Here is a 27,619-nt window from a genome sequence, read left to right as displayed (position 1 = left end):
CGGTATTATACTTCACAGAAATCTTAATCCCAGACTAGGAGTCTTGGGCGTGGAAGCAAAAATATTAGACAACACGCAATAAAAAAACGACCCTGCCATCGGAAAAAGCAAAAAGTATTACGCAAGTCTGCCGCTTCCGAGTGTTGTTTCGTCAGCCGACCCACACACACACACACACACACACACACACACACACTATGGTACACTGCCAAATGGAGACATTATCACCGTAACAATCAATAAACACCACTGATGTGACGTAAAGACGAGCAGACCTTCCCTCCTGTCTTATTTTTCTTGTCTGATAATTTTAAACAAGAAAGAAAGGAAATCGTGGCGCCAAAATGTGATGCTTTGAGGGAAGAAAGAAGCCGGATGTGGTGTAGAATGTCAAGCAGAGGTTTACGGTGTCGACGTGTCTGGGTGGAACAATTAACAAGTGTAAAATATAAAACATAAGAAGACCTGACGGTGTGTGTGTGTGTGTGTGTGTGTGTGTGTGTGTGTGTGTGTGTGTGTGTGTGTGTGTGTGTGTGTGTGTGTGTGTGTGTGTGTGTGTGTGTGTGTGTGTGTGTGTGTGTGTGTGTGTGTGTGTGTGTGTGTGTGTGTGTGTGTGTGTGTGTGTGTGTGTGTGTGTGTGTGAGTGCGTCCTCTCATTCGCGTGTGTGTGTGTGTGTGTGTGTGTGTGTGTGTGTGTGTGTGTGTGTGTGTGTGTGTGTGTGTGTGTGTTTCAGAAAACGGGTGATGGTGGAACCCAGACAGGGCACGGGAGCGGGTCAGTTTGTGGCAAGCTGCCCGGAGGTGGAGACTGTTTCGGATCCTCTCCAGAGGCTGAGTGCCCGGCTCACACCGCCTGGCATCACAAGTCACACTTCAATAACAACTTCTTCGCTCTCCGCGGTCTGCCTCGCATTGATCCCTTCATTAACAGTACTTCATAAAAACACAAATATTGCGCCTAATTAAAGAGCGACGTATTACATGATTAACGTGACTGGATGCGATCAGTAGTGTGAAGAAAAATACAGAGACTGAATTTCAACAAGAATCTAATCAAGTGATAAAACTAAGCGGCGGCAGCTGAGGAAGCGACGGCGGCGAATATACAAGGTGGGTGAGAAGGCGGCCTGATCTTTGGTAAGTGATTCACATAACACATTCATACACATGCTTCAATGAGCCTCCCCATCGTTCCCTAACGCTGCCCAATTCGAATTTTATTCTACATGTTACAATTTCAATAAACATTCTCATTCTCTCTCTCTCTCTCTCTCTCTCTCTCTCTCTCTCTCTCTCTCTCTCTCTCTCTCTCTCTCTCTCTCTCTCTCTCTCTCTCTCTTCCTTGTCTCTTACTCTATCTGTCTCTCCACCACCCTGTTTTCTCTTCCCTTCCTCTGCATCTCCCTGCCTCTCCATTTCCTTGCCTAACCCGTCCCTGTTCCTCCCCCTCCTTTCCTCTCCACCTCCCCGCCTCTCCACCTTCCTTCCCCTCCCACTAGGTTCATCCGTAACCTGCAATTTCTCTACAAAAAAAGAAAGTGAGAGGCAACATAATTGAGTGCTGGAGGCAACTGCCATGACCATCTCCGGACATTCCTTGCACACAAGCTTCCAAACCGCTTCTATCTTTATCTATTTGTCATATTTCTGCACATGGGTCAGCGAACAAGTGGTAGGAATTACACAAATATAACGATGAATGGAATATGTGGAGGAAGATCGTATGAGAACACTGTGCGAGAAAAGAAGAACTCGGCTACCTCCGTTTCACCTTGACTGACGGTGGTGGAGCTGGCGCATCAGGCAGCCACACTGCTCCTTCAGCCTCAGGCCAGTGGAGTTCTTCGGCTTGTACTGAACAATTCTGATCGAGTCACGTCATCAGCTGACGGAGCCCAGGAGATTAGCTGAACATAACAGATTTTTCATCAAGAAGAATTATACAGCAAAATAGAAATAAAAAAGAAAATAACAATAACGTGGACGTTAGAAGGTCGAGGAAGTGCAGGAGGGAGCTGGACTGGCGATTACAAGCAGCGAAGGTGTGGCAGGACAATGGTCGCTCGGGGAAAGCAAGACATGAGGTTGTGCGTTGTGGTAATAACAATCTCCGTGAAAATAATAAACTATAATATATATCTAATTCAAAGTATACAATGGCCATTTGCTGGAAACAGTAAAGGATTTTCAAAGAAAAAACTTGAACAAATAAAGAGCAGATGGCGGTATACCGCAGGTGACTATGTGTGAGACAGAGAGCTGTTGGTTTCGGTGAGCGTGTTACCAGCCGTGCACGGTCATGCAATCTAGCGAAGGGCAACATGCAGGTAAGCAACACCCTCATTCATCAAATGCCCGAAGATGATGGAGGCAAGATCTGTACCCGCCCGCTACTCACAGAAGGAATGAATGATGGTGGAGCACCAAACCAAGGCTATAAATACACCTAGCATCGCTGCAGCCTCAGCCCTAGAGGTACATCTACGAAACTGCGTACCACTCCCGTGACACGTATCATCGTCAAAAGAAACAGAAAAAATATGTAGAAAGTGTCACTTGTGCTAATTATGGGCGACAAACTAGTAGCAGCATCTGTGTTATTCTGGGCGAGGTCTGCCCGGCAGACACCCCTTGCAAATCGTCAGCAGATTGGTTCGATGAGCAATGACGTAGCGCACCATGAATGGTTGACTGGTGTAAATAGCACAAGGCCTCTTAAATACATATTTTTCTGGGTTTGAAGTTTATTCTTACTATATGTCGCTATTGTGGTTAAGGCCACCGGATGCAATGATGCAATCGTGCTGCTGCAAGAAGCTGCTGACGGCGAGCTGAAAGAGAAGCTTTCATCCGTGTCAATTGTTGAAAACCTTTCAAGTCTCGTTTACAGTCCCAAGCAGCAAGAAAGCTGAGGAGGGAATGGTGGCAGAGAGCTTGCTGTACGAGGAGCGGCCAACGGGCACAGCAAACAAAGAGCTGAATGGCACATTAAGATCCTTTCTGAAAGCACATTATATGAACTTTATCCACGACAAAGGTCTGTGTATAGCTGCCACCCATTGAACAGATATGTTCTTTCGAACCTCACATTCAAGAGGGTGACTCAACAAGAAAACTGACGTCTCTGTCAATCATTATATCTGAGAGACTGGACCGAAATTAAATCAAACGCCGGTGACGTGGCCAAACAATTTACCTGGTTGGCTTCAACACCTGGCGCTGCGACCTCGCGTCCACGCCAGACACCGACGTGCTCTGTTACCGTCCCAAGGAAAAAAAAAATACAACTGTGACGCCCTCACGCCCCACTCCAAACCCGATTCTCTCTCTCTCTCTCTCTCTCTCTCTCTCTCTCTCTCTCTCTCTCTCTCTCTCTCTCTCTCTCTCTCTCTCTCTATATATATATATATATATATATATATATATATATATATATATATATATATATATATATATATATATATATATATATATATATATATACGTAACTGGCATACAGTATTGAATACCGGTGAGCGCGCCAGTGTCTCCAGCCTCAGCGTTGCCAAAACCTATGCCTGACGCCCCTCCACCGCCAGACGTCCACGCGACGGATTTGGATCCTGTGACCCCACGTGGCAGAGAATCAGTAGAGAACTCATGTGTCTGTGTCTTCCACACTCAACATGCAAAAAATTATTCTTCCTCGACCAAAGTGTACGTTTGCTAGCACACACACACACACACACACACACACACACACACACACACACACACACACACAGGATCCACCCTGGCACTTGCTCTTCACCGCAGGCACGTATGTGTACTTTTATTTGTACCCTAAGGTGTGTTTTGCGAGTCTGTCAACATACATCGTCCACGCCGCTGCCTAGTATTGGAACAAGAAAACAGTAAATACACGTTGCCAAGGAAAGGTGGTAGTAATTGAATTACTTCCTCGATTGCGAGCATTTTTCCAAGAAGACTCAATTTGCTAAGCGGGATCAAATCATCATAGAAATATGTCTTTGGGGCCAGAGTGGGGACGAGAGGATGCCGCTTATCTCTTTCACGCGTGTAAATATACAAAATACAATAAAAAAAAACACGTCACTTTGGGTGGCATGCGCGCAACAGACATGCCAAGCGAAGGATAGCCGGGCACCCCACATACCCTTAGGTGCCGGCCCGTCCACCCTCCTCCCATCCTCCCCATGCATTTACCTAACCTGCTCCACCCAGCTGTCCTCGGTTCCCATTGGCTACAGGCAACGCCATGGCAGCCAATTGGCACACACTTCTTGGCACTGTCCCTTACCGTGTCCTTGACCCTCCTGGCACACAGCCTACCATCATTACCGCCACCACCACTGCTACTGACACGTGAATTCATTTATTGCATTTTTTTTTTCTACGCCACGTATGTTTCTCTCTCTCTCTCTCTCTCTCTCTCTCTCTCTCTCTCTCTCTCTCTCTCTCTCTCTCTCTCTCTGATGATATTAGTAACCATGATTATTATTATTATTATTATTATTATTATTATTATTATTATTATTATTATTGTCATTATTATTAAATTATTAATATTATTATTATTATTATTATTATTATTATTATTATTATTATTATCATAGTGAAAAGTATTGTAAAAGTAATTACGATAATGATGGCGCGTGATGATGATGATGATGATGGCGACAGCATGTTGTATTGGTGGTGGTGTTGCTAGTGATGCAGGTGGTGATGGTGGTAGTGGTGGTGGTGGTAATGGAGGTGGAGTGGTATCTAAGCCTTTGGGCAAAATGTACGTTTCAAACCCGCTTTCTGCTGCAATAACATCAGCAGTCCAGCGCATTTCCTGCTTAGTGTGCAGCGTGCGGCTCACTGAGACAGCTGCATTGGTTCCTGTGTTGTCCGGTAATTCTTGGCATTAAAAGGAATACCAGGTCAAAGATTTAAACAGCCTTTTGCATGAATACATCCCCACGGTCTCTTTTTAGCCTCGCTCTACAACCCATTACTATCTTATGACAGTACAGAAACCTATAGAGGCCCACTAGCTATACTATAATGCTCACTGCGATATGTTACGCTTCATAGCTTCATAGCTCTAGAAGTAATCTATGAATTCTTTATCACCACTTTCAAGATGGAGAGGGGTTAAAAAGAATAGACTGCAATTTTAGGTAGTATATACCATACCATACCATGTGGGCTTTTCACGGGAATTTGTGGGCTAAAGGGGATACTTTTTGGGGCACCTCCTATCTCAAAGCCCACCCGCTAGGAAACCGTTGCCCCGAGTGAGGAAGCCCAACCTACACTCGGACCGTGGACAGGATTCGAACCCGTGCGCTTGGAGACCCCTCGGACCCCAAAGCACGCATGGTTCCACTGTACCACGGCATGTATGGGGGAGGGAAGGTTGAAGCTAGAACCAGTATTAAAAATTACACTATTTCCATTATCGTCGATATAATTATCACTTCCTATAATATTTCCCTTTGGCAGGAGGAGCGCGATGGCAAAACTAGCGTGGATGACATCACGGACGCGTCACACGTGGCTGACATCACAGGCACAGCAATGTTGGCTGAACACCCGCCGTCACTACCACCCAAACGGCGATCCTCCCAGGATACTGATTACAGGTGAGCCGCCGTCCAGCTCAAGTGGAGTGAGGAGCCGAGGACATGGAGATGCTATAGGGGCGATGGCAGGGAATGGTGCGGACTCAGTGGTGCAAGGAAGATGGATGGGTAGATATGGGCGCACGCCAACTAACAACAACAACAACAATATAATAATAATAATAATAATAATAATAATAATAATAATAATAATAATAATAATAATAATAATAATAATAACAACAACAACAACAACAACAACAACAACAACAACAACAACAACAACAACAATAATAATAATAATAATAATAATAATAATAATAATAATAATAATAATAATAATAATAATAATAATAATAATAATAATAACAATAATAACAATAATAATAATAATAACAATAATAATAATAGCAATAATAATACTAATAATAATAATAATGTGGCAATAGTCGGCAAACCTTTTAATTAGCATCACACCACGACAGGCAGCCTGGGTCAGCTGGGCACGGGCCTGGCCAAGCTGCTGCGAGGTAAATATGGAACCCAGAACGTCATCATGTCGGACATCGTGAAGCCTACAAAGGACATCGTCAACTCGGGTAAGCCCACCTCCTGCTTTACAGTCATTTTTTTTTTTTTTTTTTAGTGCAGATATCCAAGAGAGATAGACTATAATAGTAAACGAGTATGTGGTGAACTATCCTTACATGTCTTTAATACTTGCTGAAATTCATCCACTATCAACACACACACACACACACGGAGAGCGGCGAGGCAAATGGGCAAGCCTCTTAATGTGTGGCCCCTGTTCACCTAGCAGTAAATAGGTACGGGATGTAACTCAAGAGGTTGTGGCCTCGCTTTCCAGGTGTGTGTTGTGTGTGATGTGGTCTCAGTCCTACCCGAAGATCGGTCTATGAGCTCTAAGCTCGCTCCGTAATGGGAAGACTGGCTGGGTGACCAGCAGACGACCGAGGTGAATTACACAGGTGGAGGCAACAGACACCTGCCAAAACAATAATTACTCCCAGTAATGTCTAATAGCACTGGTTGAAGGGGTGCTATGAGCTCATCATTAAAGCCAGCTGTGACCTCACTGAACGTTTCTTTTTGTGTCTCACAACACAAGGAGGAGGTCACAGCCTGTCCATTAAAGACAACTCTCTTCCTTCATACAAAACCACATTCACCTGGCTACACATGCATTCTTCATTCAAGATTTAGAAGTTAATAAAATGATGACTCCTATTCCCGCCAAGGATTCCTCTTTCTTTTTCACTTGTTTAGGGACTGGCACCTCAGCGGACTTTTTTTCATCACTATTTTTGCTACCCTTGGCCATTTTCCCCCTTACACTAAAAAAAAAAAAAAAAAATACTACATATTTCCTCTCCTTCTTTTTAGTATACTGTATACGATTTTAAATGGATTTTTTTTTTTTCGTCCAATCTCTTCAATTTGACACATACTAGACTGGCTAACATCCTTCGGTGGCGTAATGGATAAGGTGGAGAGCGTAGGATCGGGTAGACGTCCACGCATAGGTTGAAATCCCATCACATACCGCTTTGAAGCTATGTCATTTGTCGAGTGGTTTAAAGTTACCTACATGTCACCATGATACCCAGGTTTTAGGTGGTGTAATTGCCTTACATCCAAGATGAGCTTGGGTGGTGATATGGGCCCTAATAAGGGTACCAATATAAATAAAATTGCCTGCGCCACTAATGGGCGGGAGCTGAACAGCGCTTCCTACATACTCTTCAAGTGTGCTTACAGTCGATTTAGGCCTTAACGTAAAAAAAAATAATAATAATAATAATAATAATAATAATAATCCTATGGGGCCTTACCCAAGGCGTCATCAAACGACTTTCACATATTACTTCCCATACGACATAAAGGAAAATATGAGACATGCTAAATTTCAATCCTCAGAAGTTCAATACAACATAATAAAGCTATTTACTCATGATGTGCATGGCTTCAAACACGTCATTCTCATTCGTAGAGGTTCAAACTAGAGCACAAGCAGAACACACTTAGGGCAATGTCATACTAATTAAACAACAGATTTGAAAGCTAAAATAAAACTCAGCTTCAAGAGAAAGGCGCCGACCGCCGAGTCGGGAATAAAGCATGAGTTAGGGTATCGCCACGAGTCAAGCATATAACTGATCAAGTAAAGATGTGGATGCAATGGTCTCAAAGTGTGGTTGTGAGGCATCTATCTATGTTTGCTTTATTCCAATTCCTACATCGTAATAATTTCATAAGTTACCCTTTACTACATTTTCTATAATGACACTGATAAAATTTACTGGTTCAAGTAGATCCGATCGAGGGACCGAGACGCCTCTGTTTTGGAATCAAATGATATCATACCACCTTTCAACATTGTATAGCTTCAAACTAAGAGACAACCAGAATACATATGGTATATAGAAATACTGAGCAGATGATTTGGTCGTTTAAATAAATATCTGGGCGTCGGGAGAAAGGCACTGATAGGGAACGAATCCAGGAAAATCCATCCAAACGTAAGGTTGTCGGATTGTGTAGTTACCGTAAATAGTACATTTAATTAATGATCCTGATACCAAATAAGAAAACGCTGAATTGTAACCTTTCTCAAAAAAACAAACAAAAAAAAAGTTAACTTTCGTGCGTAACTAAATACATGAGAAAACTTGTTTGATAAATGGTGAGTCAGAAGGATAAATTATAACCTGTTACATGAATCTATGATAACATCATCATAGGCATGTCTTTGCGACTACTGTAGCTGGAGTGAGCAAGGCTTTCTTCTGATCTTTCACAAAGTCAGCATATTTGCTCACCAATAAATCACATGATCCTCTTGATTCACTAAGGCTTCCCTCCCCAAACCCTTGCAGGCCCTTACGTGTTTGCTGATATCCTCGACTTCAAGTGTCTTCAAGAGATTGTGGTGACCTACAGAATAGACTGGCTGGTGCATTTTTCAGCGCTTTTGTCAGCAATTGGCGAGCAGAATGTCCCTCTTGCTATCAGGTACAGAAAGATGAAAGAAAAAAAGGCAGAGAAGGGGGGGAATGATGCAGGAGGAGGTGCAGGGAGTTAAAGCAGAAAGGGACTAAGAGAGCAATTGAGCAAATATGAGGTTGACTCCCATAAATCTTTTGCTTGTCTAATTGTACATTACATTAAAAAGTAGCTTTGAACAAGATATTTGCTTCTCAGTACTCATTGGCCCCAATTGCACCATTGTCATTACTGAATCTAATCACTCGTGAATTTGCATGGCATCACCTTGCAGAGTGAACATTGAAGGACTGCACAATGTGATGGAGCTCAGCAAACAATACAACCTTCGTGTCTTTGTGCCATCTACCATTGGTGCCTTTGGTCCAGACTCCCCAAGAAATCCAACTCCCAACCTCACCATCCAGCGGCCCAGAACAATCTACGGTGTGAGCAAGGTAAGGTACAGTTTACTTGTGTGTATGGATTCCTGAATGCTCAAAACTTAATTCTTTAGTCTTGCTGTTGGCTGTCAGTACCTCCTTCATCATGCAATGTATATAATTAAGTTATGAAGTAGTGTATAACAAAGCTCAAATGGTCTTCAAGATTAACTAGTGATAGAAACATTTATTACAAGGCTCTCTTGGGAAAGTGAATGAAGTAAGAACTAAACCATTGGATCTAGGTTGGGCCTTGTTTATGCAAAGAATACAGAACATCATTTCAAAAATGCTATCATGGTCTTGTCATTCCTAAGACACAACTAAATTATCAAGCCTCTACAATTGTTCAAGACAAAATTCAACTCAGTTTGTGTTAAATTAGATGCTTCCAAATGTCTGCAGTACATGTATGCAACATCACAAAGTATGAGACTAATTTCTTTAACTATAGTCTAAACCAATTAGTTTTCCTGAGATCATTTCCCTAGGTTGTTATTTGATTCCTTTCTAACATCTACATTTTTGTCATCACCATTCATATCTTCCCCTCCTACCTTTCTCTCATGACTCACTCTTAACCCTCCCTATCCACAAGTACAACACCATTCTCCTTACCCAGGTTCATGCCGAACTATTGGGTGAGTACTACCACCACAGGTTTGGTCTGGACTTCCGTTGCCTGCGTTTCCCAGGTGTCATCTCTGCTGACACCATGCCTGGAGGAGGCACCACAGGTGAGGTCCCACAAGCACATTGCTCTTTTCCTGGAAGAATGAGGCAGGTGTCAGAGACATACCTGGAGAGGTAAAATGAAGAGGAAAAGTAGGAGGTAGATAATGATGGATATGATGATGAGAACAGTTGAGAGAGCAAAGAGAGGAAAAAAGGAGCACATTTCCACACCACCATTGGTACCAGTAAAGCAATCACCACATTATGAAAGACAAAACAGTATCAGGTGCCTAACACCAGTGCCTGCTGCCTTAAGGGGTTGCACTGTGTTAGCAGCTCAGACACCTGTGTGTGACAATGCATCAGTAATGTGAAATGAACTGAGTATAAAAACATTATTAAAGTATATGAGAAATGTATTCATTCCTCAGGACAAATTACACACTGCATCAGTTCATGTTGCAATAATTATGGTAAATATTTTCAAGTTAACAAAAGCAAGTAGTCAGTAGGCACCAAATCATGCTGCTCTAGAAAAATATGCTTTAGAGAATATTCTTAATGTATTGCATTCCCAGTGGCTAAAGCTATGCCCAATCCATGCAATGATCTGACTTTCAGATTATGCCGTGCAAGTGTTTCATGATGCTATTGATGGACGAGAGTTTGAGTGTTACCTGAGGCCAACTACTCGACTCCCAATGATGTACATTGATGACTGTCTCAGGTGAGTAACATCAAAATAACCACCAATAGTAAAAGATATCAGTTTAAACTTATGAAATTAGCTAAACATTGCCATTCCAGTATCACACTTCCAGCCTGGGCAGCAGCTCATCAATGAATTCTCCAAGTATATAAGTAATACATACCGTGTTATAACCTCTTCCTACACACTCTTTTCCTTCAGGTCACTGTGGGAGATGTTGGTGGCTCCAGAGGAGAAGCTCAAGCGACGCACCTACAATGTCACTGCCATGAGCTTCTCTCCTGAAGAAATTGTGGCAGCTGTGAGGAAACACTTCCCAGACCTAAAGGCTACCTACAAGCCAGACTCCAGACAGAACATTGGTGAGCTGCTGATCTGTATTTATTTCCAGAGAGAACAAAATCTTAAGTTCTATCCTTCATAGACTTGGCAGTTAAAATTGTGGAGACTGGTACATACTAATTAAAGTTGAAGAGAATAGTACAGTTTAACACATGAAAAATTATCCTTTACACCATCACCTTGACACAGCAAATATAACGCACTAAGAGAGTAATGACATCCAATTCCTTCACAGGACAAGCTCATTTCCTCACCATAGTTAAATCAACAAATTGACCGGAAAGCGAGGAATATAAAAAATGTTAAAAAGAGGGACGACATAAAAGTGTAACTCTTTGCTGTTAGTTTCATCCTTTTGACTCAATTCTGTTTCATTTATTGATCTATATTTCTAACTCCATGCAGCGGATACATGGCCTGAGATCTTTGATGACAATGAGGCTCGCTGGGACTGGGGCTGGCAGCATCACTATGATCTGGAGGCCATGTGTGAAATCATGTTCAGTCTCCTTCAGCAGCAGCAGAAAATGGAAAGTGTCTCAGGAAGGTGACTGCCCTGCATAGGGCTATGAGTATTTCTTTATGTAAGTTATTAGAGTGCTAAAAAGCTAGACTCATGGGAGGTTTTTGACTGAAAGTGCTTACATAACACTATCATATTACTCAAAAGTGTGTATGTGTGTGTGTGTGTGTGTGTGTGTGTGTGTGTGTGTGTGTGTGTGTGTGTGTGTGTGTGTGTGTGTGTGTGTGTGTGTGTGTGTGTGTGCATGAAGAGAAGATGAGTACTGTGTAAATTGAATTAACAGAACATCATATTTTCTTCCTCAATCACATATTAGTCACTTTCTTTCTCTTTTTTAAATAGTATTTCCCTCTAGCATGATGCTTTTGTCTTATTAAGAATATTCTATATACATTCATATAGGGTACTTGTCTTTCTTAGCAGGGCATTAGTTCTTAAATATAAATGCATAGTAACTTTTCTATTTTCACAAACCACTTACATACCTACTTGTGGAGACTTTATGTATTTGTAGTTTAGTTGTATTTGCATACAACAGATATCATGACAGTATTACATAATTTTAGGATGCCTCACTCATTTCTATATATCCCATTTATTAGAAATTTTAGACAGTTAATGCACAAACTTATCCTTCAATTTTTGTTCTATGCTAAGAATGTCCATAAATGTACAAACCTACCAAAGTAATGTGATGACATGAGAGCAAGATGGACTATTGAACTGTGAATGTTTTCCTCTCCATTATAATCATTAGAGCAAATAATACATTATGCACTAGTCTGGTTCATATAATAATGTATTTGTCTTTTCAATTTAGGTTTATGGAAATTTGATCAATTCACTCACTGGGATATAGTAAATGATGTTTTGATGTTATACTGGTTTCTTCAAACCCAACATATTTAAGCACAAACCTTTTCATGTCTGCATCATGTCAAGGAACATGATAGCATGACAGTTCACTTTTTTTTTCTTTTCTTTTTTTTTCAAAAAAGAAAAAATTTATTGGAAAGAAATTCCATTATTATTTCTTACTTGGACAGCAATGATCAATGAAGATTGCTTATTATAAAAAAATATATATATCTACTTCAATACATTTCATTGCAGTCAATGTACCCCATGCCTAAATTACAATAAAAAGACAAGTTTGTTAAAAGCTAAAATTGAACTTTATTTTCCATCTTAAGCAAATGTGTTAGATACTATGTGCAAAAAAAAAACCAAGCTGGGAGTAAACTCAAAAGAGGATATGCTAGCTACAAACAGCAACTGTGATGGTTTTAATTATCAATATCAGCTCAGACCAAGATTATACACTAGGTATGTTAGTATTTTCCACAACAAAATAGCACCAAATAGTTGTGTACTTTTAACAGTGTCATTGATAATTATGTAGAATTCTGACACCTACATTTAAACAGATGAATTTTTTTTTTTCTTTTCTTTTTTCATACATAACTTCAGTGCATAGCTACTTAAGGAAATGCGCTCATCTGGCTGTGGTACGCAAAACAAGTAGATAGTAAAAGCTAGTACACACAATGCTATTGATATTACAAGCATCTCTTCGAGAGAGAGAGAGAGAGAGAGAGAGAGAGAGAGAGAGAGAGAGAGAGAGAGAGAGAGAGAGAGAGAGAGAGAGATTGATTGATTGATTGTTTATTTGGGGTATACAAGTACATACATAGTCAATGAAAGTACATAAATTCTGATTGTGCAGTCAGATCCAATAAGCCGAAGCTTTAGTAAGGCCTATAGAGTATTGTAATAGTATTAGGTTTCATCTTTAGAAGTGTTAAAAGCAGGAGTCCTGAAGTAATACTAAAATTATACTTGGCGCTGGTCAGGCCACATCTTGACTATGCAGTACAATTCTGGTCCCCACATTACAGGAAGGACATAGCTCTGTTGGAGTCAGTGCAAAGGAGGATGACTAAAGAGATACAGGGGATGAGGGTTATTCCCTATAAAGAGAGACTGAAAACACTTAGCCTGCATTCCTTAGAGAGACGTAGGTTAAGAGGAGACTTGATAGAAGTATTTAAGTGGTATAAGGGTTTTAAAAGAGGGGACATGAATTTAGTTCTTAGAATCAGTAGTGGGGACAGAACCAGAAATAATGGGTTTAAACTTGAAAAATTCAGGTTTAGGAAAGAAATGGGAAGAAACTGGTTTTCGAACAGAGTGGTTAATGAGTGGAACAGTCTCAGTGGGCATGTAGTCAGGGCTGAGTCAATAGGGAGCTTTAAAAGAAGGTTAGATAAATTCATGGATGGGGAAGATAGATGGAATTAGATAGATTAAGCACACTGGGACTGCCTCGTATAGGCCTGGCGGCCTCTTGCAGCTTCCCTCCTTTCTTATGTTCTTATTAGTAAATAAGACATAGGCATAGTGAGTGGCGCATCAATGCAACTTATAGGTTAAAACATAAAATTAATGTACTATATAATCGTATAAAATGGAAACATTTTTACATGTGTAGCTATAAGTGACAAAGGAAAACTGGGCATAAAGTGTATAACAATAAACATCATCGTTAAATTAGCATACCTAGATATATTATGTGAATACTGTATACAACGGATGAAAAGACAATAAATACTCTTATTATGGAAACATCAAACAAATTTCAGTATACATAATAATGCAACATACAATTAAACAGAGAGAGAGAGAGAGAGAGAGAGAGAGAGAGAGAGAGAGAGATTTCAAACGTGCTAATAATCCTAACCTCCTATAGTTTTATCCATGATGACCTTCACAAGAGCATTACTTCGTTCATTCGTTCGTACGTTCGCTCGTTCGTTCATACGCCCAGCAACACCATAATCCCCCTTTTTCCTCTTGTTGCTCTTATCTACACAACACATCAAATTCTCTCTCTCTCTCCACTTGTCACCTATCGGTACAAGAGAGGTAATCACGCCACTTCTCGTATCGCACAATTAATTCTCCTCACAGACACGATAAAGAGTTATGAGACGCTGCCTCCCATGTTCCCGACCCTCTCTGAATGCTCCCTTCCACCGCAGGGACCGCACTCTCATCACCTCGCCGTCTCCCTACATCCACACTGGTTCTACATCACCCTAGACCTCAATCTTTGCTCTCTCGCACATTCACCACCTTCTCCCTTACACTCTCACGCATACGCTCTCCCACCCACCTCAGTGTCACAACATTACTTGTCTTTGCAAACGTCTTGATAACTACGTTGCGTACTCCCTGGTTGTTCCTTCAACCTTGCAAAGTTGCAACACCCTCCTTCTTTTTCACTCTCGGCGTTCTTCATCCATGCACCGTATTCTCATATATTTCGTTGCTTGATCACGATTTCTTTCCAAAAGGTTGTCAGTAGTGAATGCTTTTAGGATTTTCAAGCGTGTTATATCGTCATTGAGGTTATAGTTTAAAATCACTGGGAAAAATACCAATGCATGAAAAACCTGACATTAATCATATGACCTCTGAAAACAGTTACAATGAGAGTTTTGAGCATTTCAAAACACTCCATTTGGATATGTGGTCTTACTTCGTCTCCCCTTCTAGGTAATTCACCTCACTTAATACATATTCTTAGCTTCCACTTGTTTGGGTTCCTTTATAAAAGGGTCACTGACCAAGGATGACACAAGTGTGCCAAGTGTGCCAATCCCAAAAAGCAAGTCAAGAGAATAAAATAATATTTTTCAACCTCTAGGATCCTGGGAACACACTCGTCCATCCTTGTCTGTACTGCGTATCGTACCAGTCTTTTAATTACGAAACACGGGGCGGAACCATGGCTGTTTATGAAGTTAGTTCTGGCTAATGATAAGATAGTCGAAGAGAAAGTGGCACTTCTTGGGACTACTTTTTACACTCTCCTGCCAATACCCGTCATAAATCCTCATCGACTCCTCACCCTAGCTTTGGCAAGAAACGCGCAAACAATACTCTTATCCACGCCAAAATCCAACTGCATCAGCCATGTTGGTCCCTGTTATCTTCCTATACGCAAACCCCTGCAGCCACACCTCCACTGGTGCCTTTCCCACCCACACCAGACCTCATGACTGATATCCACGACTCGTCTAGTAAACACTTGTGACACCCCCATAATCACTATGAAGAATCACCCACGTCATCATCTTGTAAATGAGCACTTTCGAAACCAAGAAGCGAACAATTCATAATGGTGTACCTACACGTGACCGCCTGCACATCTACGACTATCAATCCATACGTTGTCGACTTTCCATCAAGACAGCTATTATAAATAAATATTCTTCAAGTCTTAATTTATTATAGAAACAAAATTACAATGACAATAATCATTAGTTTAGGATCATATGTATCGGTGATAGCATCCAACGAACACACACACACACACACACACACACACACACACACACACAGAATTTTCCTGCTTTCGTTTGACGAGGGAATTTTCCATCAGTAAGAGAGAGAGAGAGAGAGAGAGAGAGAGAGAGAGAGAGAGAGAGAGAGAGAGAGACTTAATAAAATTCAATTCTCTGAAACTCTTGGCATGATATTGTTCTCCAAAACCACGTGATTGTTTTTTATCAAACTGATGAATCCGACTAGAATCCTTTTTAATTTAGACACAAGATCCGTGAAACCCGCAATTAAAGCTGTATTGTTAACACCATCATTTCATTTATCTACTTAAGCTCCAAGGTTACCCCAGTTACACCTTGAAAAAATCACAACTTTCCGACAGGCGGTCAGCTTCTAATATACTCAAATAAAAACAGCAGATAACGAGATCAATCAGTGAAGGGGCCATCATCAGTGCATGAGTCCTTGAAGTAATGTTTGTAATGGCAATACCCTTGAACTATATTTGCCTTAGAAGGGAGTCACCGTGTTCCACTATATATGTAGTCCAAGTACGCTCATATGTAATATTTTCAACCATGTGTTCCAATGATTCGTGGCGATCTGTGTGGTTCAATACACAGATATATAGTACAATGCTGTGGTTAGATGAAAGGATACGTGGGGATCATTATAAGTAGTTGAAATGCATATTTTCCCCTGGGATATTTCCGCTTCTACACACTGGCGTCTTTATTATCAATTCATTTAACCTATCTATTTACCTACCAATATTGATTTTCCCTGTTTACAAATCAAAATCTAATCTATTATAACCTGAAAAATAAGATAAAATGCACAAATAAGATGGAAAAATAGTTTTCATTACAGTGAACCATCGAGTATATCCTAAAAACCAAAATGTGGACAAGAATCATTCTCTGCTTGAAGAGAAATAAAGCTAGAGATGTTAATGTCAGAGGGAAGTGTCCAGAAAGAACCAATATCATGACGGGATTGCAAGCAGTTGTAATAATGTCTTTTAATAATATTACGTACTAAGGACTGTATAGTAGAGTCCTTGCTGTCATTGTTGTTATTACTACTACTATTATTATTATTATTATTATTATTATTATTATTATTATTATTATTATTATTATCATTATTATTATTATTATTATCGTTGTTGTTTTGATAGTAGTAGTAGTAGTAGTAGTAGTAGTAGTAGTAGTAGTAGTAGTAGTAGTAGTATCATTATCATCATCATCATCATTATTAGTATCATTGCTATTATCATTATTACTGTTATTCTGTTATTATCATTATCATTATTATTATTATTATTATTATTATTATTATTATTGTTATTATTATTATAATTATCATTATTATTATCATCATTATTAGTATTATTTTTACTAACATTATTACCACTGTATTGTTATTCTTACTGTTGTTGTCCCGCCATCAGTATCTTCACCATGAACCGTGACCACACAAGAGTATGTTATCTAGCAGCAACGGTATTAAGATTTATGTACAGGCCCTTCAAACGATTCCACGTCTACTTTTGGCTTGGAAACTACTCTCCTCCAGATAGCGCACACCTCTTTACACTTCTCTGATGGAGTATGCTCTGTTGCGCAAGTCGAGGATGAGACTAGTTGCTGCGCAAAAGAGAGAGAGAGAGAGAGAGAGAGAGAGAGAGAGAGAGAGAGAGAGAGAGATGTGAGTCCAATTCAGGCTTATTATCGCAAGTGTGATAGTGGCGATAGTAGGAACTATAAGGATGAAAACACGAACTGCAGCAGAAGCAGCAGCAGTTGTTGTTGTTGTTGTTGTTGTTGTTGTTATATATATCTATAATCAAAAAGCTTAACAATGAAAAGATTTTTTAAAAAGAGCTACACGTTAAAGACAAACTATAAAGAGTAAGGCAGCGCATATTGTATACTATATTGCCGCACACACACACACACACACACACACACACACACACACACACACACACACATTTTCATAAGAAAAAAATGTCTATTGACAAGTTTGAGCACAGTAACAAATCAAAATATAAGTATAATCAGTCATAAATGAGAGAGAGAGAGAGAGAGAGAGAGAGAGAGAGAGAGAGAGAGAGAGAGAGATTGCGTTTCAACAATTTATATGTGGAAACAGAGGAAAAGTAACTTATCAGATATTTACATAAATCTAATCCGTGTGTGTGTGTGTGTGTGTGTGTGTGTGTGTGTGTGTGTGTGTGTGTGTGTGTGTATTTACCTAGTTGTATTTACCTAGTTGTAGTTTTACAGGGCCTGGGCTTTATGCTCGTGTGGTCCCGTCTCCATATCTACACTTATCCAAATTTTCTTTAAAACTATGCACACTCTTTGCTGACACCACTTCCTCACTCAAACTGTTCTAAGTCTCAACACATCTTTGCGGGAAACTATATTTTTTAACATCTCTCAGACATCGTCCCTTCCTTAGTTTCTTACTATGCGATCTTGTGCTTCTAAAGTCATATTCTTCTCTCAGGATCAGTTTCTCATTATCCACTTCATCCATTCCGTTAATCAATTTATAAACTTGTATCAGATCCCCTCTCTCTCTTCTCTGCTCCAAGGTTGGTAGATCCATTGCCTTTAGTCTCTCCTCATATGCCATCCCTTTAAATTCTGGAACCATTCTTGTAGCCATTTTTTGTAGTCTCTCTAATTTTCTTATGTCCACACAACTCCTTTTTATGGGGAGTCCACACAACTCCTGCATATTCCAATCTAGGTCTTATTTTAGTACTTATCAATTTCTTCATCATTTCCTTGTGTGTGTGTGTGTGTGTGTGTGTGTGTGTGTGTGTGTGTGTGTGTGTGTGTGTGTGTGTGTGTGTGTGTGTGTGTGTGTGTGTGTGTGTGTAGTGATGGTGTTTAAAGATTTTTTTTTTTGTGTGGTAATGGGATTAACTGATTTATTCAATAGTGCTGCAACAATATGCAACATAAATGTGATGCGAAGCTGGGCTGGGATAGAGGTGGAGGAAGCGAAGCGTTAACTACGTCAAGAGATATCAGAAGGAGACAGTTTGTGGTAGGGGAGAAAGAGCGGTGGTGGAAGTATCGATAGGGCGACTTACTCATATCACCTAAGCTTTCGTTATCGGGCAGGACGGCACCTGAGACGGCGCAGGGATCTCGAAGCCCTGGATACCGAACGGTGCGCATGCGTCACCCACCAGCCGCGTCACCGTGATTGCGGATGACAGTCAGTAGAGTGTAGCTGCTGGAGGGTAGTTCATTGCCGCAAACTTGCAGTAACTGGAATGCTCCTGTTTCCTCTCATACAATAAAATAACCACACAGGTTAAAGGTACCACAAGTTCTACTATAGTAACAAGAGGAAGACGTCAGTGCTAAGCTCTTCGAGTCAGCCATGGATCAGCAGATTACTACCGCGAACAGCCGTAGAGACAGCATAGACGACGCCAACAACAATAACAGCAGCAGCTGCGTGTGGCGTAGAGTGTTAAGACCCAGCGTGGTGTTGGCTGTCAGCTCACCTGTCATTCTCATATTTGACATCGCCCTAGCCATCGTCTTCCTTCTACGGCAAAACTGGCAAGGTGTCATCTTCACGTCAGTCGCCTTCATCGCCTGGACGCAGCTTGTCTATTGGTTCTTCCGCGCTCGCACCCTTCTCCAACCCCACTATCAGGTAAACAGACACGATCATTGTTGTTGTAGGCTTCACTTTAACATTTTTAAATGTTTTCGCAGACAGAGGAATGATGGAAGGCAGAAGAAGCAGTGAGAGGGAGAAAAGGGAGAGAAACGAAGAAATAGTAGCTCTATGGAGAATGAGATAAAAAGTCTTCAGCTGCTGATGTCCGGAGACATAAGCCAATTTGAAAGTGCTTCCGTCAAGCAGCAGATCTTCGCTACTCACTCCCCGCCCTGCCTCCGCAAGAGGCTGCCCGTCTTCTGCATACACACATCCATCACATTTTCTATGACCATTTTCTAATTTATTGCCTTACATGCTACTTATTTCCATGAGAATGTACCGTGTTTTCCTCGGCGGTCTTAAAGAAGGCTGGCCAAGGGGAGAGTTTCAATAAAGGAAGATCACAGCCGCCACAGAGGCGGGCCAGACGGTCTGCTGTGGTTGTGCTGAATGTTGTAGGGGAGGTCTTTTATCTTTAGGCTAAGTATTTATTGCTACAAATATACTTTACGACCTCCTGAGAGCATGTACTGATTCATCCCTGTCTGTGGGTGTCAGTGTTGTCAATGTTGTGTGTGATTAGACAACAGGGATGATTAGTGGATTAGGTGTCTTGTGGTATACAATGTGGTATTGGTCGTTGTGTTCGTTAGTAGTGGAAAAAAAAAAAACTCACCGACTTCCGGGTTCATGTATGCATTAAGAACATACGAGGAGTCAATGCGGGCTTCGGCACTCACAAATGACCGTTTAGTTAGAAGGAATTTATACGATGCAAACGTTAACATTTGCTGCTAATTACTGTACAATATTCAAGTGACAGTAAGAAATCGTGATAGATCACGGTGGAGTAATAATGTGTAATGATCAAAATTTACATAGCAAGCTACATTAATTTTCGTGTGTTTTTGCGCAACTTACGAACTAGTTCTTGTTCGCCAGGCGGTGATCTTCATAAAGACCAATACGCATGTTTTATGAACTAACAAATGGTAGCTAGAGTATAATATTGAAAGTGATCGTAGAAAGCAATGATGATTATGAAGTATACTGTGGATGGAATAAGTAATCCAAGTAATCTGACTGGAAACTTGTTGAGTTCACTTTGCTGAAGAAGACCTGTCGCGCACATCAGTCTGCATGCCTGCACCTTGTGTTAGCTTCCTTCTTGTCATCGAGAGAGAGAGAGAGAGAGAGAGAGTGAGTGTGAGTGTGAGTGTGTGTGTGTGTGTGTGTTTCACTGTTTGATCTGCTGCAGTCTCTGACGAGACAGCCAGACGTTACCCTACGGAACGAGCTTAGAGCTCATTATTTCCGATCTTCGGATAGGCCTGAGATCAGGCATACACCACACACCGGGACAACAAGGTCACAACTCCTCGATTTACATCCCGTACCTACTCACTGCTAGGTGAACAGGGGCTACACGTGAAAGGAGACACACCCAAATATCTCCACCCGGCCGGGGAATCGAACCACGGTCCTCTGGCTTGTGAAGCCGTGTGTGTGTGTGTGTGTGTGTGTGTGTGTGTGTGTGTGTGTGTGTGTGTGTGTGTGTGTGTGTGTGTGTGTGTGTGTGTGGGTGGGTGTGTAATTCACCACGGTAGCCTGCTGGTCACCCAGCCAGTCTTCCCCATTACGGAGCGAGCTCAGAGCTCATAGACCGATCTTCGGGTAGGACTGAGACCACAACACACTCCACACACCGGGAAAGCGAGGCCAAAACCCTCGAGTTACATCCCGTAACTATTTACTGCTAGGTGAACAGGGGCTACACATTAAGAGGCTTGCCCATTTGCCTCGCCGCGCCGGGATTCGAACCCGGCCCTCTCGATTGTGAGTCGAGCGTGCTAACCACTACACTACGCGGTGAGTGTGTGTGTGTGTGTGTGTGTGTGTGTGTGTGTGTGTGTGTGTGTGTGTGTGTGTGTGTGTGTATTTACCTAGTTGTAGTTTTACAGGGCCTGGGCTTTATGCTCGTGTGGCCCCGTCTCCATATCTACACTTATCCAATTTTTCTTTAAACAAATATGTTTCACTGTTTGATCTGCTGCAGTCTCTGACGAGACAGCCAGACGTTACCCTACGGAACGAGCTCAGAGCTCTTTATTTCCGATCTTCGGATAGGCCTGAGACCAGGCACACACCACACACCGAGACAACAAGGTCACAACTCCTCGATTTACATCCCGTGCCTACTCACTGCTAGGTGAACAGGGGCTACACGTGAAAGGAGACACACCGGCCGGGGAATCGAACCCCGGTCCTCTGGCTTGTGAAGCCAGCGCTCTAACCACTGAGCTACCGGGCGTGTGTGTGTGTGTGTGTGTGTGTGTGTGTGTGTGTGTGTGTGTGTGTGTGTGTGTGTGTGTGTGTGTGTGTGTGTTACTGTCGCAGCGAAATTTCACATAACTCATTATTAAGATTATGAGCATACATAAGAAGGAAAGGAAATCAAATCAAATACTGATATTGCGACATAATTTCTCAGGATCCAATGTCACTATCAACTGATTACATGATATCAGTATAACAATTATGAAAAATTTATCGTCTGAAGTGTTTGAAAGTTCATTTAAGCGTTGAATAGGAACAGATAACTTCAGTCGTATTCGTGATCCCGTCGAAGAAGATGCCAAAAGAAGAAGTGCTACGAATATAGTTACGATCGCTAGATGTGAAGCCCGACCAAGTCCTCGAGTGATAAGGGCAACGCAAGCTATCTCCGAGGCCTACGCATATTTCTATTGGCCTGGTACATCATAAATAACGAAATTTGTCAAAATAGCACCAATACGTACAATGATCTTGTTGGCCCAGCAATGTGTGTGGGTGTGTACGTTTAGAATTCAGCTTGTGTACAGACTACGAATACTAAAGAGTAGCAGTGCTGAGCTAGGCATTCCAGGCAGCGCAGGCTGTACATGGAACAGATTGTCATGATTGCAATGGGGAGTCATGTCCTCGTTGACAACTTACAATAAAAAAAAAATTAAGCTATGTAAAAAAAAAAAAAAAGTAATGATGTAATTTTATCATGTTGTGGCAGAAGTAGCTATATGATGTGATAAGTGTGTGTGTGTGTGTGTGTGTGTGTGTGTGTGTGTGTGTGTGTGTGTGTGTGTGTGTGTGTGTGTGTGTGTGTGTGTGTGTGTGTGTGTGTGATTCACTGTTTGATCTGCTGCAGTCTCTGACGAGACAGCCAGACGTTACCCTACGAAACGAGCTCAGAGCTCATTATTTCCGATCTTCGGATAGGCCTGAGACCAGGCACACACACGTGTGTGTGTGTGTGTGTGTGTGTGTGTGTGTGTGTATATATATATATATATATATATATATATATATATATATATATATATATATATATATATATATATATATATATATATACACACACACACACACACACACACACACACACACACACACACACACACACACGCATAGTACATACACACGCGCGAGCACAAGTTGCTCAATGAAAACTAGCTACCACAAATCATATAACAAGTGACTCAGGATTTTGAAACCTGTCCGTGAGGAAATGGATGGAAGACCTGCCCACTTTGCTGTGAGTGATATAACCCGAGGTAGGACATGCAGGTGAGTTGTCTCAGCAGTAGCAAAAATCCATAAGAATCCTTCCTTCCTCTAATATATATATATATATATATATATATATATATATATATATATATATATATATATATATATATATATATATATATATATATATATATATATACACATATATATATATATATATATATATATATATATAGAGAGAGAGAGAGAGAGAGAGAGAGAGAGAGAGAGAGAGAGAGAGAGAGAGAGAGAGAGAGAGAGAGAGAGAGAGAGAGAGAGAGAGAGAGAGAGAGAGAGAGAGAGAGAGAGAGAGAGAGAGAGAGAGAGAGAGAGAGAGGAGAGAGAGAGAGAGAGAGAGAGAGAGAGAGAGAGAGAGAGAGAGAGAGAACACACACACACACACACACACACACACACACACACACACACACACACACACACACACACACACACACACACACACACACACACACACACACACACCATTCCTCATACATAATGCAATAAGAACAAGCAAGGCAAATATTACCTATTTCCAGAGTGGTCATGATGCCCCTCAGTTGAAATATGTTTATTGTAGGAAGAAGAAAATCACAATGACCCATTGGTTTTCAACCTGCCATTTTAAGGTTCAAGAGAAAAGATACTGAGCAGTATAGTAGTAGGGATATTACAAAATTCTTGCGCAATGAAGCCATTGAAAGAAGAAAAATATGTAGCTAGCAAATTCAGAAAAATAGTAATCTGTGATGTAACTGTATAAGATAACAAGAGATGCATTACAGTAATGGGGATGGATTGAGGAAATTCAGCTAAAAGAGGGAAGAGTTGATAAGGCAAAAAGCTTTTGATTCCATCCTGTTAAGTCAGGTTGTATGTGGAGCCTCTTTCTCTCCAGCATGGGAGCTATATTCCTTGTAAAACTGAGGTCCTGAAATAGAGCTTGCATCAGAGTACAAAACTTTAAAAAAAAACTTTGAAGTTATTTCATCAAAACCTTTGAAGTTATTTCATCAAGTGATTTGAAATTCCCTATCAATATTTTTGGAAAGGATAGCCATGTTTATTCAGTGTAGGGGAAAAGAACAGTTTAGTGTCACTGAAGAAGTTATGTATGTCTAGAAATTTGGGTCAGTAAACTAACAAAGTTATCTCATTTTTGAGGCAATGGTTTTCTCTACCTACATTTATAAATCATAGAAAGACCAGAAGTTATCTTTCTGTTATTTGTTTGTGTGAAATGTTCAATTCTTATTACAATGAACCTATGGCAAATGATGTTGAGATAGTCATCAGTATAGGAAGTTAATCCAAGAGACCAAATAATTGAAAGAAAGAACAGAGCTCAGTGAAACACCATTATTGATAGAAGAATATTTGCTCCTTCTACTGTTGCAGTAGAACAGCCACAGAGGAAACTTGAGATAAATATAAAGAGATGGATGGAGAATATAATGAGGGAAATATAGAGATTTCAGATTTTTGCCTAACTCAATCAAATGATATGTCCACCACTCTACATTTTACTTAATTTATTTCAGTCCCCATGCTTCATTTCTCTTAATACATATTTTTTTCTAGATGTCTTTATCTGTTCTCAAGACCACAAATACTATCATTCTCCACTTATCTGTTTTCCCTGTCTCTGTCCAAGATTTCATTCTTCCATTCTTATACTTTATACAAATGCTTCTCTTGTTACTTCTATCCACTAAACTCCCATAATGCCTTGTTCAAATTTCTTTTGCCTGCTTCTTAATACCTACAAAATCCATTTCAAAAAACTTATCCTTATTGGTATATATACATACATGAAATTATAATAAAGGTAAACTCAAAGAAATAATTGAGTAGGCCCAAGTAAGGGTGAATGAAAATTAAGTCACATCATATGCTTTCCTGTTTGGTGTAAATATTAAGTTCCTTGGAAAGGATTCATATCACTCTACTCTTCTATTTCAGTCATCTCTTATGACATGCAAGGAACACCTAATGATCCAGTATAAATCCCTAAACATCAGTGTTTACCTAGTAATAAAGTTGTTTAAAGTACCAGAAACACTGCCGCTGTTTATCTAGACTTTGTTACTTTAACAGATTCATTCTGATGATGAGTCAGAAGCTGCTAATGATGATGTGCCACCATCCTATGAAGATGTGATCAAGACAGAAGCACCACCACCATCTTACTACATGGTGGTGGCTGAAGGTGGTTGGTCCAGTGGAAATTACAGCAATAATGTTCATGCACCCAAGGATGAACTGCCACACAGAAACAAGTCCTCAAGACCTCATCACCGGCAGGAGCCAACACAAGCAAGTGTATGCACTGGCATCACTGCCCCTTACTTACATCACATCACAAGTGATGAATACACTCATATACCTGTAACATCATCTGCCCTTAATGACCAATTGCATGTCATTAGAGCACCCATTGACAGAGAAATATCCAATCTTGCTGTCCTTACACACAAACCATCCCCAGCAAGACTCACATCCAGAGAGAGACTGCATGCTGATAGATGTGAGGTTATCCCTTAGGGGCACATAATTGGCTTGTAACTCTCTATGGTTACTGGCCATTATTACCTGCCAAAATGCCTTAATGCATCACCTAGTTGCATGATGCAGTATATGAAGAGATCTAATCAAAGTTTTCACACTACAAGAGATTGATAAACAGTCCACATGATGTGGTCCTGCTACACTCTAGGTGTGATGCACTAAGCAAGCATGTGACACTGGTCTTGTCACATGCCTCAAACTGCTCCACCTTTAGTTATTCTCTACACACTCACTGAAGTTATGAGAGATGCCAAAAGAAGATGAGCCAAACTTAGCCATTTTCCTGTGATGTTCAACACTTGAAAGAGCAAGTGTAACAAGTGTTGTGAACTGTTTCTTTTCTATCTACTTGTTATTAATAAAACAATTTCATTATACAACTTCCATCAAACCATTCCACATAAAAACTACCAGCAAATCAGTTCAGGATTTTTTTTTTTTTTTTTTCATATGAAGCACTTTAAACACCTGATATTTTCATCAGGAGCAGCAGCAAACCAGTACAGCATCCAGCATACATCACTGCCAATCCAAAAACAAGAGAAAAAATAAATATACAGTACTGTATAAGCCACTTGTGACACACCTCTTTTTCACTTTTTTTTCCCCCTTTGGTCAGCCTTTTCATCCTCCAGATTATATAGCTCAAGTGATAAAAACGTTAAGATCATTAATTACCTAGTGGTAAAAAAAAAAATAAATAAATAAAAAACACAATGGATGTGCCATGTCAATTATCACAAAAAACGTGGCAACAACTCAATTAATTCCTGCCATCTGACATTGTATCTGAGTACAAACACAAATCCAATAATGGTAAGTAAAGGAGACTGAAACATTCATCTGCACATACCGTTACAAAGAGAGTAGGCAAAATTCCTTCGCTGATAGCACCACAACTAAACAAAATGTAGCCTTCAACATTGGAAGGTCTCACTTTGCACCATGCAGCAGCAGCTGTGCAGCCAAAAAAGAAACCAGTTTTCATGGACTGTATAAGGAAGAAGCATAATAAGTGTCCACAAAGATACACTCACTAGACATCAATTTAGTGAACAAAAAATCATATTTCCTCCTAAAGGCATTTCACATGTTCTATAATGAACTTCCAAGCTTACTGCCACAATTGTACTTGCAATATACATAATAGCTAGTATATAACAAAATGTTCAAGATATGAAATAATCACACGTATTTAGTCCTTGGGATAAACAAAAACTTACTGAACTGAGACCATACGTATATATACGTACAAGATCATTAATTCAGTTTTAGAGATAGTGATTATAGTAACACTGAGATAGCTTCATCCTGCCAAAGTCTGACAAAGAAGTATAATGTTCACTATAGATCAAATCTAAATCCTTTATGGTAATGCTTACATGGGGGGGAGACAAGAGCCCAACACTTCGAATATTGTTTACCCAGCGGGGTAATCTTTTAACACAGCATGAGTCAAGAGTCTACTACCGACCTGTTACCATAGCTACTCTTGTCCACCATGCACAGATCGAGGAGACTCTAGTAGTTGCAGGTCACACGGCAGCAGTAGTAGTAGTAGTGGTGGTGGTGGTGGTGTTAATAGCAGTGCCTAGTAGTAATAGTGGTAATAGAAATAGTAGTAATGATGTTGGTGGTGTTGACAGGTAGGTAACACACACAGGCATTAACTTGAAAACTCCATAATTTATCAATACACTTATACACACGGAACATTTACCAAACCTTTACCACATCTGCACACATCTTGTAAATGTTTAAAAATACTCAATACATTACTTACAATGCTTGCATATCACAAAACTGAAGGGAGGACTAAACTAAATACTATTCCTGTTCTGACTCGTAGTAAACTATTAACCACCTCAATAGAATGTACTTAGAGAGAGAGAGAGAGAGAGAGAGAGAGGAGGCGGATGATAATCCTTTTAGGTAAAATGCTTCGTTAAATGTTTCCAGGGATGGTAACGATAGTTATCATAATTCCGATGTCACATTTGTTTCATCTTCCAGTGTCTTGAAATGTATTTATTAAATAAAGATGTATTTGATATTCACAATATATTGTTAGTTTGGTCTCACTAGTGAGTATTATTTTAAAAGGCAT

General features: G+C 40.4%; 2 protein-coding genes and 1 long non-coding RNA gene across 6 annotated transcripts in view; 2 read left to right on the top strand and 1 right to left on the bottom strand.

Moving 5' to 3' along the window:
• Window positions 1-27,578, bottom strand: part of LOC123509514 — a 36,474-nt gene extending 8,896 nt beyond the window's left edge. For both annotated transcript variants that reach the window (XR_006676208.1, XR_006676209.1), the window contains exons 1-4: window positions 27,296-27,578; window positions 26,987-27,103; window positions 26,366-26,469; window positions 9,677-9,825 (exon numbers count right to left, since the gene is read on the bottom strand). This is a non-coding gene — a long non-coding RNA (uncharacterized LOC123509514). The remainder of the gene's footprint in view (window positions 1-9,676; window positions 9,826-26,365; window positions 26,470-26,986; window positions 27,104-27,295) is intronic.
• LOC123509510 (L-threonine 3-dehydrogenase, mitochondrial-like) lies at window positions 759-12,476 on the top strand. Of its 3 annotated transcripts, none has more exons than XM_045263847.1 (9): window positions 759-1,137; window positions 5,494-5,633; window positions 6,098-6,211; window positions 8,510-8,645; window positions 8,911-9,073; window positions 9,681-9,795; window positions 10,355-10,460; window positions 10,644-10,804; window positions 11,190-12,476. In XM_045263847.1, exons 2-9 carry the CDS (start codon window positions 5,504-5,506, stop codon window positions 11,333-11,335), a joined length of 1,071 nt encoding a protein of 356 aa, XP_045119782.1. In that variant the 5' UTR covers window positions 759-1,137; window positions 5,494-5,503; the 3' UTR covers window positions 11,336-12,476. The 3 variants fall into 3 exon arrangements, with proteins under 3 accessions (XP_045119782.1, XP_045119781.1, XP_045119783.1); XM_045263846.1 differs by having other exon boundaries at window positions 760-1,110; XM_045263848.1 differs by lacking the exon at window positions 759-1,137 and adding an exon at window positions 1,590-2,327.
• On the top strand, window positions 18,885-26,099 carry LOC123509512. Its single transcript, XM_045263852.1, has 2 exons — window positions 18,885-19,347; window positions 25,042-26,099. The coding sequence occupies exons 1-2, from the start codon at window positions 19,066-19,068 to the stop codon at window positions 25,486-25,488; spliced, it is 729 nt and encodes a 242-aa protein (XP_045119787.1). The 5' UTR covers window positions 18,885-19,065; the 3' UTR covers window positions 25,489-26,099.
• Window positions 27,579-27,619: the final 41 nt, after the last annotated feature.

This window comes from Portunus trituberculatus, chromosome 27, assembly GCF_017591435.1.
Source record: "Portunus trituberculatus isolate SZX2019 chromosome 27, ASM1759143v1, whole genome shotgun sequence".
Lineage (NCBI taxonomy): Eukaryota > Metazoa > Arthropoda > Malacostraca > Decapoda > Portunidae > Portunus > Portunus trituberculatus.
This window is presented reverse-complemented; position numbering and strand designations above follow the sequence as displayed.

Coding starts and splice junctions, on each gene's coding strand:
- LOC123509510 (XM_045263847.1), top strand. CDS start 5,504: ATGGCAAAACTAGCGTGGATGACATCACGGACGCGTCACACGTGGCTG. Junction 6,212..8,509: donor AAAGGACATCGTCAACTCGG/GTAAGCCCACCT, acceptor AAACCCTTGCAG/GCCCTTACGTGTTTGCTGAT. Junction 10,461..10,643: donor TACATTGATGACTGTCTCAG/GTGAGTAACATC, acceptor CTTTTCCTTCAG/GTCACTGTGGGAGATGTTGG.
- LOC123509512 (XM_045263852.1), top strand. CDS start 19,066: ATGGATCAGCAGATTACTACCGCGAACAGCCGTAGAGACAGCATAGAC. Junction 19,348..25,041: donor TTCTCCAACCCCACTATCAG/GTAAACAGACAC, acceptor TTACTTTAACAG/ATTCATTCTGATGATGAGTC.